General features: G+C 47.7%; 1 protein-coding gene across 4 annotated transcripts in view; it reads left to right on the top strand.

The window, feature by feature from the left end:
• Nucleotides 1-15,479, top strand: part of RERE (arginine-glutamic acid dipeptide repeats) — a 174,946-nt gene that overhangs the window by 56,040 nt on the left and 103,427 nt on the right. For all 4 annotated transcript variants that reach the window (XM_033079421.2, XM_033079420.2, XM_033079418.2 and 1 more), the window contains exons 2-3: nt 547-1,017; nt 11,092-11,162. In XM_033079421.2, coding sequence (XP_032935312.1) covers nt 693-1,017; nt 11,092-11,162 — 396 coding nt within the window. In that variant the 5' untranslated portion in view covers nt 547-692. The remainder of the gene's footprint in view (nt 1-546; nt 1,018-11,091; nt 11,163-15,479) is intronic.

Raw genomic sequence — 15,479 nt, 5'->3', positions numbered from 1 at the left:
GGCAGGACTTGCTAACAGATTGCCCTGGAAGTGGCAGATGGCATCCCTTACCCTGTACCAGCTTTGTAGGGCAGCGTTTGGGAGTGCTGGTGGGATGTAAAACAATGCAGCCATTTGCTGAACTCCCTCATTTGCCTCCAGATAAAAGCTGGGGACTCTTCCTCTTTGCACTTGTCCTTTCTTAAATGTTTTATGGGTTTTGTGTTTGGCTCTGTTAGCTCCAGGTATAAAGTGTTGTCTGTTCTCAGTGGGCACTCCCCATCCAAGAAGTTATTACGTGTATGCAGTGAACTGAAGAATTTTTTAGAGGAGTTGAGGGATCTTTTTTGAGGATGGAGGTAGCTTCAAAGATTTCCAGACACTGAAGTTACCATTTCTATGAAGTCTTCAAAAGGCTGCTTTGTATTTTACTGCTTGTGCTTTCAGCACTGAATTGCTTTAGGATGTGGGGGTTTATTCGGTTTTAATTTTTATCTTCAGGAATTGCAAGAATCTGGAATACTAACATGAGCTTTTTCCTTCTTTCTCTCCCCTCACCTCTTCAAGAACCTTTTTAAAACGCTGGGGTTGTTGGAGTGGTTGAATTTTTCCTGGCTTTGAGTGAGAAATTCAGAAGACTGAAGCCCAGGCTCACTGTCTACCTTTCACGGAGGCCCAGCCGTGAGAGGACAGAAGAAGGCACGTGGCGAATCATGACAGCAGACAAGGAGAAAGACAAAGACAAAGAGAAGGACAGGGACAGGGACCGGGACAAGGAGCGGGACAAGAGGGACAAGGCGAGGGAGAGCGAGAACTCGCGGCCGCGGCGCAGCTGCACCTTGGAGGGAGGCGCCAAGAACTACGCGGAGAGTGAGCACAGCGAGGACGAGGACAATGACAACAACAGTGCCACCACCGAGGAGTCCACCAAGAAGAGCAAGAAGAAACCCCCCAAGAAGAAATCCCGCTACGAGAGAACCGACAACGGCGAGATCACGTCCTTCATCACCGAGGATGATGTGGTGTACAGGCCTGGAGGTGAGCGGCTCTGGGTGTGAGGGGGCCCTGGGCGTGAGGGGGATCGTGGGCGTGAGGGGGATCGTGGGCGTGAGGGGGATCGTGGGCGTGAGGGGATCCTGGGCGTGAGGGGGCCCTGGGCGTGAGGGGATCCTGGGCGTGAGGGGATCCTGGGCGTGAGGGGGATCGTGGGCGTGAGGGGGATCGTGGGCGTGAGGGGGCCCTGGGCGTGAGGGGGATCCTGGGCGTGAGGGGGATCCTGGGCGTGAGGGGGATCGTGGGCGTGAGGGGATCCTGGGCGTGAGGGGGCCCTGGGCGTGAGGGGGATCCTGGGCGTGAGGGGGATCCTGGGCGTGAGGGGATCCTGGGCGTGAGAGGGCTCTGGGCGTGAGGGGATCATCCTGGGCGTGAGGGGTCTTTGGTTGTGAGGGGCTCCTGGGCGTGAGGGGCTCCTGGGCGTGAGGGGTCTTTGGTTGTGAGGGGATCCTGGGCGTGAGGGGATCCTGGGCGTGAGGGGATCCTGGGCGTGAGGGGGCCGTGGGCGTGAGGGGACCCTGGGCGTGAGGGGATCCTGGGCGTGAGGGGATCCTGGGCGTGAGGGGATCCTGGGCGTGAGAGGGTCCTGGATGTGAGGGGGTCTGGGTTTGGAGCTCTGGGTGTGAGGGACTCTGGGTGTGAGGGGCCCAGGGTCTGAGTTTGGAGCTCTGGGTTTGGAGCTCTGGGTCTGGGTTTGGGCCCTGGCTTTGGGTGAGGAGCTCTGGCTTTGTGTTTCCTCTGGAAGTCCTCGTTGCCCCAGAGCTGTGCAGTGTGCTCCTGGGAGCTGGGATGATCCCTGTCCCTTTCCTGTCCCTTTCCTGTCCCTTCCCTGTCTCTTTCTTGTCCCTTCCCTTGCTGGGATGATCCCTGTCACTTTCTGGTGCCTTTCTGGTGCCTTTCTGGTGCCTTTCTGGTGCCTTTCTGGTGCCTTTCTGGTGCCTTTCTGGTGCCTTACCTTGCCGGGATGATCCCTGTCCCTTCCCTGTCCCTTCCCTTGCTGGGATGATCCCTGTCCCTTCCCTGTCCCTTCCGTTGCTGGGATGATCCCTGTCCCTTCCCCTTGCTGGGATGATCCCTGTCCCTTCCCCTTGCTGGGATGATCCCTGTCCCTTCCCCTTGCTGGGATGATCCCCGTCCCTTCCCTGTCCCTTCCCTTGCTGGGATGATCCCTGTCCCTTCCCTTGCAGACAAATGTGGGTTGCCTGGAAAGCTTCTGGCTGTGTCTCATGGTATCTGATTTGTGGGAATGAACTTAGCTCCCCTTTGGAAAGGAGCCACCCTTTGCTTTCTCCTGCATTCATTATCTGTGTATCATATGGAATCTCTGTCCCTGGGAGTTTGGACACTAAATTGGATAATGCATTAAATGCTTCACTCCCACTTTGAAGCAAGACCTGCTCTGAGCTGAGGGGATGTGGAAGACATCTTCAGCCTTTCTGGGAAGCTTTTCTGGGAATCTCTGCTTTGTAGAGCTGTGCTGCTGTGCTCAGTGAAATCCCACCCAGATGAGTGAGGATCTGAGCTGCTGTTCACTGATTTCACCCCATCAGTGGCTGTGGCTGTGCCCAGGGCAGGGTTGGAGACAGGGCTGTTTTGGGGACAGCAGCAGGAGCTTGCTGTGTGCTCTGCATGTCTTGGATGTGCCTCTTAATTGCTGCCAGGTTCACAGGAAGTTTTTAGGGTCTCGTTTAAGATTCAAGGTCGAACCTGTGGCTGCTGCCAGGGAATGTTTTCCTCAAGCTGCACTTGAAATGAGATTACCCAGCTCCCATTTCTGAGTGCACACTTCCCTGTCCTGCACAGGGGTTCAAAAGTGCTGCTTGGAGTTTGTTCAGAGGCTGTGGCTGTGTTGGGCAGTTTGATATTCCTGTGGTGCAGAGCTGAGTGGCACTGCTGGGGCACACCAGAGATGGTTCAGGCTGAGCAGTGAGCTCAGATCCTGTCTTGTCTTTCCAGCACAGCTCAGCTGCAGGAGTCTCCTGAGGTCAGTGGGAATGTTTTAGAGTTTGAGTGCTCAGAGTGCTCGTGCTGTGTGTGGGGCAGAGCAGCTGCACATCCAGGTGGGAGCTGCTGCATTCCATCCTCCTCCTCCTCCTCCTCCTTCCCCAGGAGCCCTGAGCAGTCTGCTCTTCACTTAGCTCCACCAGCATTAGTCAGAACAGCTTCTCTCTTGAAGTGCTTCAGCTTCAATTTCCACTCATTTCATCCATCACTGCAAAGGAGCTGTTCTTGCCATGGTGTCAGGGCTCATGGCTGAGTAATATTTGTTTTTGAGCTGTGGCAACTGGGAGCCTGCGGAAGCGTCAGCTCTGGTGGCAATCTTATTTTCAGTGTCAGAGGATGAAAAATAATTCAGAATCTGTTGAGAACAGCTGTTGTGTGGGCCCAGGAGTACAATGTGATACACTGGCTTTATTGCAAAAAGAGTTTGCTTAAAATGAAAATGGGAAATCAGTTTGTGGTCTCAATTTTATCTTGTAGAAGGATGGAGGAGTGGCTGTGGCTGATCTGGAGGAGCTTGGCCAGGGAAGGAGCAGGGAAAGCCATCCTGTTTGTGATAATGGGGATATTTTATAGCTGTTCTGTAACTGAAACCCCTGTTTATTGAATTTTACATATGTTAATGCTAACCAGCATAAGAGATGTACGCTGGCACTGGAATTTTTCTGTTGTGTTGGCTCTTTGTGCTCTTGGAAAACTCATCTTGGAAATTGCTCAGAGCGATGAGAACAAACATGAGCTCAGCTCTGCAGGGACCTGAGCATGGCTGAAACCTTAACTGAATATACCCAGTTTAAAATTTGATTTTAAAGGTAATTTCTTATCAGGATCTTGAATAAACATCCCAGTGCTGGAGATGCTCTAAGCCAACGTTAGCACCCATTACAGAAGGAACTCCTTACATACAGGGAGGTGTATGTGGCTAAGGGTGAAAATTACATACATTTTAAGAGGGATTAGAAAGTTTAAATTAAGGAGACACAGCAAGGATTAGAAAGATGAAAAATTAAAGGTGTGTGCAGAAAGGATAGTTGTCTTGAGCTTACATCTTCTGGGCTTTAAGGAAAGGAAATCCTTTCCAATAATTTGAGTCTTTCTCTTTAAGTGTTCTCATCTGAGATGGGCAAAAGTTCAAGGTCTGCATTTCTTGGTTAAAATCTCATTCTGTGTTTACCCCATTGCTGCAGAGTACTTAATCCAGCACTTAATTCTGCTTTTTTTTTTTTTTCCTGTGCTAAGCTCAGCAGCTGTATTGGAGTAATAGCAAATAAACTGTAAATAAACAGATAATCAGGATCATTGAGTTTTTTTCAAGTGAAAGGTTTCACTGTATTGTTACCATGTAAATATTGCTCTTATTAATTTGCATAGATATAATGAATGCGTGCACAGCTTTAAATAATGTATTAAAAAGAATTGAGTAGGGCTTAGACAACACTGTGCAATTAATCTTCTCTACTTTGCTGGAAATCACACAGGCCTATCCTAAAAGCTTGTTGGCCCAGTTCCCCATCTGTCCTCTCAGTTTCCACAATCTCCCTCCCATTTCCTCTCAAATATAATCTCTGGGGTTTTCCTTCTTTTTTTTTTTCCACCTTGCTGTTGTCAGAATGCCTGCTGGAGTAGAATTAATTTTTGTTGCACAGTATATATTCAGATTTGACAATGAAAGAGAGTTGTGTTAAGACTGAGAGGTTTTGTTTTTTTATTTCCTCCTCTTGGACTTGAGATCATTTAATGCTGATTTTCCTTCCATTTCCCATGCAGACTGATCCCTTCCATGGCACTGGGTTGTACCAAAATCCCCCTCAGGAAGGGCTGTTACTGCATTAAAGCCACAGAATCGGTGCTGAGGGTGTTGGTGCTGCTGGGGTGGCACCTGGAAGTTTGAGTGGAGCAGGTGACTGTCACCTGGAGATGGGGACAGGGCTGTTTGCTTTGCCTACGTAGAAACATTTGAAAGGATCTGCAGGAATTAGAAGGATTTCTGAGGATCTGTTTCTGCAGTGACATCAGTGGCTGTACAAACAGCACATCAGCAGGAGGTGAGGCAGGGTGAGATGCTGCTGGGATGAATCAATCCTGCTCTGCTGTGCCTGCAGGGATGGCCCAGGGGTGCTGAGCAGGGTTTCTGTGGGACTGCAGGTGCTGGAAAAGTGCCATGCTAGAATTCAATATAAAAATATACACAATACAAACAGCAATTTTTTCTGTAAGCTTTGAAGTTCTGGCAGGTGTATTTTGAGCTGCTGAAGCTGGAAGGAGCAAAGTTAATTATTTTCTGGGCAGTTTTAATTTTAATTTGTTGCTTAGGCAGAAGGAAGGAATGCAAGGAAAGAATTCTTTCTGTACATTGTAATTTTAGGAGGTTTTTGGCCAGACTGTTCTGTGCATGTTGTGTGGGGTGACCAAGTTTGTGATGTTTATTTTTTCACGTGTGCTCTTCTCTTCCCTCAGAAGCTCCACAGTTGATCTGAGCATGTGTTCTGGAACAGTGCAATCTGTATTTCCCTGTTCTTTTGAAAGTCTGTTAGCATTGTGGTAGGAGATTGTTGAAATAATTCAGTGACAGACTTTCAGCTGCTGTAAATAGAAGTAACCTTAGGAGCTGTGCTGCTTCATGTGGTTGTAAAAGTCCCCTTGTTTTTCACACTTCCACCACTGCTTTCAACTTTTCTGCATTTGTGAATAGTGGTGAGGAAAACTTAACAAAAATATTGTCTTCAAAACTTTGGCTTCAATGGAAACAAATGCATTCTCTGCCCGTTCTTCCTTTAGCATTAGAGGAAATGCCTGGATTCGTAGGTGAGTCTCAAAAGGTGTCAGGAGAGTTAACAAAGTGCACTCAAACATCACAGGAGGGTTTTCTTGGAGGGCCAGCCTGTTCAGCCTGGAGCTGCTACTGGGGCCATCCCAGGGCTGGAATTCCTGCCTGGCCATTGGGACAGGGCTGGATTTCACACATCAGGTGAGCAGGGAATGATTCTGAGCATGGAAAATCATCAAGGCTGCACAAGAGCCCAGCTCAGCCCCTGCTGCACACAGGGAGCTTCTGTCCCTGCTGTCAGCACAGTGAGCAGGAGCCAGACTGGATAAAAAAAGCCATTTTCTGAGTTCCCATCTCCTTGTAGCAGGGAAGGCACTGCTGTGTCCAGGGCAGCTGCTGGGGCTGACAGATGGAGCCTTAAGTGCAGATCAAGGTTGAGCTGGCACATGGATTCCTCTGGCTTTGTTTGGCTCTGGATAAATCACAGAGAGCAGCTCAGAGGGGCTGGGGGTGCCCAGGGCTGCCTCTGTGGCTCTGGGGATGTGCATTCACCGTTAGTTTTTCATCCTGACCTCATCATGAGGCTTGAAAATGGAGGAGAAAGGTGCCCCACCAGTGCTGGAACAGAATAAATTCAGTTCTGCTGTAAGCTCAGCCTCACAGCTGCTGCCCTGATCTGTTCTCTAGGAAGGGCTTCTCAGCTATTTGCAAATAGGAAAATGCTTTTCCTTTCAGAGGATACATCCTGACTGTGAGACATGAAGGTGATTTTTCAGTGGGTGTTTGCAGCTCTCAGGTTGGCAGCAGGACTGAGGCTCTGGGGCTGAACTGCTGGAAGCAGCATCCTGGAAATGCTCCTCTCTCAAGTGCCACATTTCATTTTCCTCCTCTGGACACGTTCAGGGCTGCACCTACAGCTGGTGGGATGGGCTGGGAGGTGAAGTGATGGCTGTTAGCAGGGAGATGGGAAGGGCTGTGATTTTTATACTTGAGGACACACAGATAAAGCCCATCCAATGTTCATGAGGTGCTGTGCTGTGTTACACTTTAATAAGGGCAGCAAAGGGACAGGAGTTAAGGAACCACTTGGTGTTTGTGATGGGCTTGGGAGTAGCTGGGTTTTCTGAGCTCTTGGTGTGCCTGAGGCTGTTTAAAATAAATAAGTGAGGTCATGCAGTGGTGTGGTGCATTTTTGGTGCTGTTTGTCCTTTGTGTCTCCCACATTGTCCACACAGAGCTTTGGGAGGCAGGTGGCTCCGTGGGATTGGTGAAATATCTCTGAGCAGCCCTGGGGACAAGTGTGGCACCTCCAGCCAGAGTTTTCTGTGGCCTGAAAGGGCCAGAAAAATCCTGTTAGAAGTGGCATGTGTGCAGCAAAGCTTATCTGGTGAGAGAGGAGGAGTTTCAGACTAGCTGGTTGTTTAATTAATTTCTTTTATCAGCCTGGATTCTCGTTCCCACCACTCCTCCCTTTTCATGTGTTTAATTGAAACAACAACTGCAGGGCAGGAGGAGCCCCTGGCACCAGGTGGGGGCTGAGCAGCCACGGTGTCTTTGCTTGCAGTGTGGCATTTTTGGTGACACAGCTTCTTGTAAAAAAACCTGTTTGCTTTGTACCAGACCTGTTAACCAAGGATGTGTGAATGCTCCCTACAAGGAGAGCTGTGCAGGGTTGTGGACATGCTTGAAAAGTGCAGGAAAAATAATTGGTGTGGGAAATGATGTAGCTGGGGGCCTGAGCTGCAGAACAGTTGCTTTTATGAAATTGGGAACTGCAGAGTACAATTAGCTGTCATTAATTTTGTTGAATAGAAATATGTTCCATTTATTGTACAATCAGGAGCCAGGCTTGAATGGGTTTAAATAGATGAAATCTAAATTATACTGACAGTCCATTAAACAGCAGCAAAACCCCTTAAAGAAAATGGATTCACTATGATACCAGTTTATAATAAAATCATTTGCCAAATAAGAACTATAGTCCAGGCTCTGGGAATACTCCTGTGAGCTTCAAATGAACACAGTAAATTGGTTGAACCATTTATTGCAGAGCAGGGCTGGAGCTCGGCGTTCCCTGACAAGGAGCCAGCAGCGTTGCTTGAAATCTGCTCAGCAGGAAGTGACACTAAAAGATCAGACTGGCAATTTGTTTGTTGTCAGCCATATGGGGGAAGAGAGGCAAGTGCTCAGCTCCTACCTGTCAGTGGGAATGCTGCTGGAGTCCAGAGCACGTGTTTGGCATTCCCTGCTCGCTGTGTTTGTCACCGAGCCACGGTGCCAAACGGATTGCTGCTGCTGCTGCAGGTTTGTCTCCAGTGCTGACCTTTGTTTGCAAGGCTTTGGCAATTCTCCTGCTCTTGGAATGCAGGCAGGTCCAGATTTCAGGCTGCAGGACTCCCTGAGTGCTGCAAACATTGGTTCTGCTCTTTGGGAGGTGGCCCTTGCTCAGTGGTGGTGTGTGACTGCTGTGCCCTGCTCCCAGTCCCCTCTCACTGTCTGGGGGTGCTGGGGGGTGCTGGCCTTTAACTGGGGACACCTGAGCCCCTGCCAGGGTCCTGGGCTTTCCAGAATCCAGGATTGCCTGCTCAGGCTGGCACAGGGCACTGGCACCACTGAGCCTTTTAATTCCAGGCACCAGGATGGAGGAATGTAAATACTCCTTAATTCAGGAGCATAAATATCCTCAATTGCTGGTGCCACAGCTGGGGCTCAGGGTTTGTACATGTCTGTACACACATGCAGAGTGAGCTTGTGCCTGGTGAAACCTGCTGGGGAGGGATTGAGGATAATTCCTTCACAAAGGCTTTCAAGGAATGTCTTCCCTGTGGAAGTGTGGTGCTGTGCAGAGAGCCCAGGGCTTTTTCCTGGGATGATGGAAGTGTTGACTCATTAGGTAAAACATGAAAGGATTCTGATTGTGAGGATGGTTACTACAAAAACTGCAGCATTTTAGCTGCTGAGGGTTCAGAAAATGGAGCTGGTTGGGGGTGTTTTTCCCAGAGAATTTTTCATGTCCGTGCATTGAAGCTCTAATTTTAAAAGCAGCTTTTAGTGTGGGAATATTAATGTAACCCTTCAGAACTAGGGCACATCTGGTGAATATCACAAGCCCAAAGGCAGAATGGCTCTGTACCATGTGCTGGGGAAATGCTTCATCTCCAGTGGGACATTTTACACGAAATGGGGAAGTGAGCAATGCACTCCTGGCTGCAGACAGGCAGGGAATCCACCCAGGGCAGGGGGCTCAACATCCCCTTCCTGTGCTTTGCAAAGGTTATGGCAAGCCCTTTTATTTTAATTTTTGTTAATTTTATTTTCTTTGGAGCATTTGCTGGTTTGTCACTGCTGAGCTCTGTGATTTAGCTCATCAGATGTTGGTTTTGTCCTTGGAAGCTGACACAGGGGTGTCACCTGTGGGGACAGCCAGAGGGGGAATCTGCAGCACACCCATTTCCCCTGTGCTTGCTGCCTCCATCCTTGCCCTTGTTCCCTGCTAACTGGGGACATGTGAGGATGGCTGTCCTTCAGTCACAGAAATTCAATTACACTTGACTGAAGTTGTGTGAGCCTGAACAGAAGCTCTGTGCAGCCAGAGAGAGCTGGAATTGCTCCCCAAGTGTGTGGTCAGTGGAGAAAAGGTTCAGTGGCACATTCTGTTCTGCAGCTTCCAGTGGCATAAATCTTACCTGTGCAGGTTTGGTGCATATCAGAGAAATGATAATGCACTTTTCCTTTTCTTGGGTCCCCGTGGGAGCTGTTGGGATTCCTGGTAAATGGAAGGAATTGCTCTTCATGGTGAGTTGAGTGGCTGCTGTGAGTGCTCCTGTAAATATTCTCCTTTTCTGAGGGGCATCTTTGAAGTTTCTATCCTCCACAGCATTGCTGTGCACCTGGATAAACTTGTTTCTCTTATCTGCCTGGCCTCTCCTGCTTTGGAGACTCGTGGCTGGATGTCATCCTTGTTTTAGGGCCTGGCAGGCAGCCAGCAGTGCCTCCCTCCAGTGCAGCCAGAGCATTTATCCCTGGGAGATGGATAAATGCTAAATGCTCCCCTCACTGTGTGCCAGCCATTTCACAGGGATGCTCTGTGTTTGTGCTGCTGATAAAACTCTGGAAAATGAGGCTTGCACAGCCCAGATACCGAGGGGAAAACAAAAAAAATAAAAAAGATCTTGCAAGTTGTGGTGCTGTGTGTGTGTCTGAAAGCTCAGAGCTCCCCAGAGCATCCCCAGATTGCTCCTGCAGGAGGGGATGGCTCAGCTGATGGAGGCTTGTCCAAGTGCCATCATCAGCCAGGGAAATCTGGGATACCCAGGGCTGCAGGAGTTCCTGGATGTGGGGCAATCACTGGAGCTTCAAAAGAAACTGATTGACTCAAACTGTGCATTGAAATGTGTCTTACAAAACTCAGCTTTTGGAGGTGTCCTGCAGAAATCCCAAAAAGCTGGTGGGAGATCCCTGCTGGCACAGAGGGGTTTGTTGTCTCTGCTGTGTTTTGAGCAGCAGTTCCTTATCTGGGTGTGAGAGGGGACACCAGCACTGTCCTTTAAATATTTGCTTGGCTTTGGGGCTGGCATTTTGTGTTTAGCAAGCTGTGGGTGAGTTTGCTGAGTTCCAAGGTCAGGATCATTAATCAGGCACTTCTCTCCCACCCGTGCCATGTTTTCATTCCTAGGGCACTGCTTTTGTTGTAGTTATTGCCAAGGCTGTTTTGAATACAACAGACCTTATGTTCCAGCAGCCTTGGAGAGCCCAGTTGTCAAAAGCAAACAAAAATAATCACTGTGTTTCTGTCTTGTCAAATGTAATTCGAGAAAGCACAGGCCTTCCCTGAGGTAAATCTAATTTAAGTTTGCTGGGTTTCATCTGTGATTGGTTGCCTTGGTTTTCTTCACAATTAGAAGAGAAAATATGTTAGTGCTCGGTTCTTAATGGCAAGCTGACCACGAAAAATTTGATTACTTTCCTCTCTTATTTTGGTCTGGTTCATAGGCTGTGACCTGGTCATTGTTATTAACTCAATCCAGAGTGGGCTTTAAATTCCTTTCTTTTTATTTTTCTAGCAGAATGTCTATTCAAATCAAAGTTCATTTTTATGCAGTTAATTCCCTTATTTATCATCATAAATAGTTTCTATTTTTAGATCACACTCAGAATAAATTACACGTTATGCAAATGCAATGGTGGTTCTTTCAAAGTTTCAGCTGTATTTGAATTTCTCCTGTTTTTGTGTTCTGTCTTGGAGGCACAGAAGTTAATGCCCATTATTCTGAAATCTTGTTTTTTTAAAGATTGCGTTTATATCGAGAGCCGCCGGCCGAACACGCCCTATTTCATCTGCAGCATTCAAGACTTCAAACTGGTAAGGAACATTTTCACATCCCCTCCTTCCCCTGCCCCAGTGTCCAGAGGGGGATGTTTCAGCCTGGATCCCATCCTGCAGCTCCTCCTGGGTGAATCTGGAACAGGAGCTGGTTTTTATTAAACCCCAGCTCTGCCTTTGGTGCAGCCTCAGTTCACTGGGGCAGTTCCAGTTGGGATCCCTGTCGTGTTCAGCTGGACAGAAACGTGAACTTTGAGTCCAGTGTTGCCAGGAAACTGTGGCTCAGGAAGTTAAATTTTTCCTGGGAAGATAAATTTGGCTGTGCCTTCTCCAGCACAGCTCTGGGATGAGGGCTGGCTTGGGGCAGCCTCTGCATCTCAGCTGACCGTGGGCTAAAGGAACACCAGAGCAAGGTTTAATCAGGAAAAACAGAAAATAGCATTGAAGATGCCCTTAGCTCTTCATTCTTCAGCAGTGAAAAGTCAGGGACCTGAGCAAGAACAAATCAGAGCTGTGTTTGTTCCTGTCTGACTTGGCCTTTCCCCAGCCAGGGCTCAGGGGCTGCTCTGGGACCTGCCAGAGTTCTGTGAGCAGGAGGTGTGGGAGCTGCTGGGAATCTGCTACTGCTGCTCCTTATTGCTTTATTGAAGTGCTGAGCACATAATAAACTCTCCTTATCAATGTATTGTCTGCAGGCATGGATCACCACAGGCTGTTGCTATCAGAATAAACCTTCCTGTTTTCCTTCCTCCCCTTTTTTCCTTCCTCCCTTCCCCAATTATCCTGTGAGCTACAGGAGAGCACAGAGCCTTTCCTGGGTGCTGATGTCCCTGGTGGTGTTTGGTATTCTTCTCCCCCATTTTTCAGGGATCCTTGGGTCTGTGCTTTGCAGTTCTGGCAGTGGTTCAGCCACTCCTGCCCACCTGCAGCTGCTCTGGGTCTGTCTGGAACCCCAGAGGGATGGTTCTGGGCACTTTAATGTCTCAGGAGATGAACAAAAGCTGAAGCCCTGTCAGCTTGGGCTGGAGCACACCTTCAGCTCTCTGCAGGGCTGGGGAGTGAATTGCAGCTTTGGTACCTTTAGGTGTTTTTGAAGTGGTTTCTCTTGACTCATGTTTTCAGCACGCAAAGGACTTGGCACGAGGGCTGCTGGCAGTTTTGCATAATTTTTGGCATGGAAACAGTGTCTCTGTTCAGTGTTTACTTTTGCCTGCTCAGAGTTCTCGAATTTCTCTGTTAATTTAATTTTTCTTACTGACATAATGCATGAAAGGAACTTGTATAAATGACAAAACCAAAAACCTCTTGATGCTGATTATACCAGCAAAAATAAATCCCCAGTGTGTGTGTGGCTGTTGATTTTCCTGTTGGGAGAAAGGGAGGATGAGCAGTGGAAAGGACACTTGATTTCTCTTCTAGTATGAGGTACCAACAGCAAAACAGCCTTGTTTTGCCTTCAGCTAAATATGTCAAGTGAAGCAGGAAAGTTAAAGTCAACAGCTTTGAAATGTCGCCTTCTAATTAAATACATTATCGTGTTGGTTGTCACAAAATACAAGTTTTTGGCTGAGTGTGTGAGCTTTATCTTGTGCTTCCCCTGGTTCTAGGTGCAGTCTGAGTGCAGGAGTTGATGGGGGTGTTTCAGTGATAAAAACAGGAACATAAACTTGTGTTTTAAAAAAGTGAGAGGGAGTTAAACATGACCCAGCCAATGCTGCGATCCACTCGTGCAGGGTGAGGCTGAGGTGCCACTGAGTTCCATTCTTCAAATAAGCTGGGGGTTAATTTGCTGTTTCCAGTAAGATCTGAAATCACAATTGGATGGTTTTATGTTTCTTGCTGAACTGGAAACTGGTTCTAAGAAGCCTGGCAGTTTGTCTGGTTTAGCATTCACTCCCAGCCTGAGCAGTCCCAGTGCTGCAGAAGCAGGTGTGAAATCTCATTTAATAAATAATAAATATCATTTCAGAGCAGCTTTGTACTCCAGTGTCTCAACTGTGTGACTTGGAGAAAGCAGCAGTTGTTTTCTCTGCCTGCTCCTGTAGTTCAGCAGTTGTGGCAGGTGAAGTGCTGTTCTGTGATGCATGAGTTTATCCTTCCATCACAACTTTCTCTTGACATTAAGATGAATCAGTCCTATTAAAAATTATATGAGAGGAGCAGCTTTTCCTTTCCTGAAGAGCAGCAGCCAGGAGCTGCTCAGTGATGGGAGGGAGCTTTGCTGCTGCTGATTCTCTGGGAATTGTCTCTGTTGCCATCCTGATGAGGCAGGGGCTGCTCCTTCCCCTGGGACGAGCTGGGCAGGGCAGCAGAGCTGGTTCCAAACAAACAAACAAACAAACTCTCTGGGTTTGTTTTCTCACTCAAAAACCCAAATGATGCTTAAGGGAGGCCACGTGGGCTGTTCAATGGTTTGATCAATCCAGTTTAACTGTGTTAAAAACTGCTGTGGATAACTTTTCATCCTCTCCTGTTCACCGTTTCTGTGGTCCCAGATCCCTCCAAGCTTTCAGAGATTGATGGAAATTCTTTTGTGGCACTGATCCAGCAGGATGCCCTTGCTGGACCTGCATCCCTGGAGGTTCCTGCTCCTCCCCAGAGCAGCTCTGATGGGAAGGAAGGAAGGAATCAGAAAAACACAGAATAATGTTCCAGTTGTTGGTTGTGATGGTTGGGGTTTTGTTTGGAATTTTGCAGAACTTTGAGGACTTCTCTGGGAATCCATTGGTTTACTTTTGCCCTCCAGCACTGAAATGTTTGAGTGTTGGCTGCTGCAAGTGCAGCTTTCTCCTCATGGAGAAGGATGGGTGGCAGGTCAGCTGAGAAGGTGTGAGATCCATAAATGCTTTTCTTTGTTTGCTTAATTCAGTTTGAATTATTGAACTTAAAACATTTTAAGAGTGAAATTGCTGTTGTGTCTCACAAGAGTATGAGATACTTGTCTGTACTTAGAACAGGGCACTAGATGATTTTTTTTTCTTTACTGATTGGGTTATTTTGTGCTGCCTGTGTCCCAGAACATTTTATTAATCTCTTTTTGGTGCTAATTCATTTTCTTTGGATTAATGCTATCCTCTTTCAGGATTCAAGACCAGATTATTCTTAGGGACTTTGATTAGGAGCAAACTGTGGTGAAGCAATGATTAAATCTGAGTTTGCTCTATTGCCTTACATGTTTTTATTTTGTTACCAGTTCCTTCTCCTTCATTGCTGATACTCAATGTTTGCTCTCCCTCCTGTGTCAGGGCAGCTGAACCAGTGCTTGGGTTCAAGTGGTCTCCTGGAAATCTGAATTTTACAAGGTCATGATTGGCTTTTAAGCAACTTTTCTAACCTTATTTTCCCTTGGGCTGCACTTCCCCAGTTAAAGCCCGTGCTATGCAGCTTACTTAAAAAATGTTGTTTTAAAAAAAGGAATCAGCAAAATATAATTGGGAAGCTGGGAGGTGGAGAAAGCCTGTAAAGGGGCAGAGCAATGTGGTTTTAATCCCTTGCTGGCATTGCCTGTTGAGCAGCTTTGAGGAGGAGGAAAATGGTGTTTCACAGAATGCTGCAAGTGGGGTCCTTAACATGGGATTCAGGGTTTGCTTACTGTGGGAATTTTGTTCCAGAACAATCTTACAGCTTGGGGTTTACATTACACAGGCTAGTCAATAAAGTGGAAGCAGTTAATGCTTTGGTGCATTAAAAAAACATAAGTTTCTCTGATTCTTTTTTTTTTCCCTGAGAAAACATTCAGGTTGTTTACATCAGGAATTGTCTCCTGGATGTCAATCTGCTGCTTTCCCTTCACTCTGCAATAGCACCAGTGCATTTCTCACAGTGCAGTTGTTCCCCCAGCAGCCTGCTGCTGTCAGAAATCCACATTTCCTATTCATCAGCAACTTAGGGAAGCATTCTTCTCCTTCATTTTCATTTGGCACGAGGCAAACGTTTTAAAAATCTCCAGGCTTGGTGAAGAATTCCTTAAATGCTCCTTGGTGCTGCAAATGCCCTGAGCAGAGCCCAGGCAGGGCTGGCACAGGAGGGGAAGGGGGCTGGAATTGTCTCCAGCCCTGCAGTTCTGAACTTGCTCTGCTCTGGAAAGAGGAGCTGGGACTCAAATGTTACTTCACCCCCTGCCCTCAGTGTTAATTTTTCCTGAGTTGATCCAATCTTCACTCATTTCTTGTCCTTCAGCCTGGCTGCAGCTGCTTATCCTGTTATTGTGGGCTCTGAGCTCTGCTAAGAATTAATCAAACCTGGCCAAAATCACTTTGATCTCCTGAGTTTCTGGCACGAGAATGGTATCTGGAATTTCTGGAGGAAATAGCAAAGGATCTGCTCAGCACTTTGTGCTGCTTCCTTCCCCCCACC

The sequence above is a fragment of the Catharus ustulatus genome, chromosome 24 (assembly GCF_009819885.2).
Source record: "Catharus ustulatus isolate bCatUst1 chromosome 24, bCatUst1.pri.v2, whole genome shotgun sequence".
Classification (NCBI taxonomy): domain Eukaryota; kingdom Metazoa; phylum Chordata; class Aves; order Passeriformes; family Turdidae; genus Catharus; species Catharus ustulatus.
The sequence above is the reverse complement of the archived record's forward strand: the minus strand, read 5'-3'. Positions and strand labels throughout refer to the sequence as shown.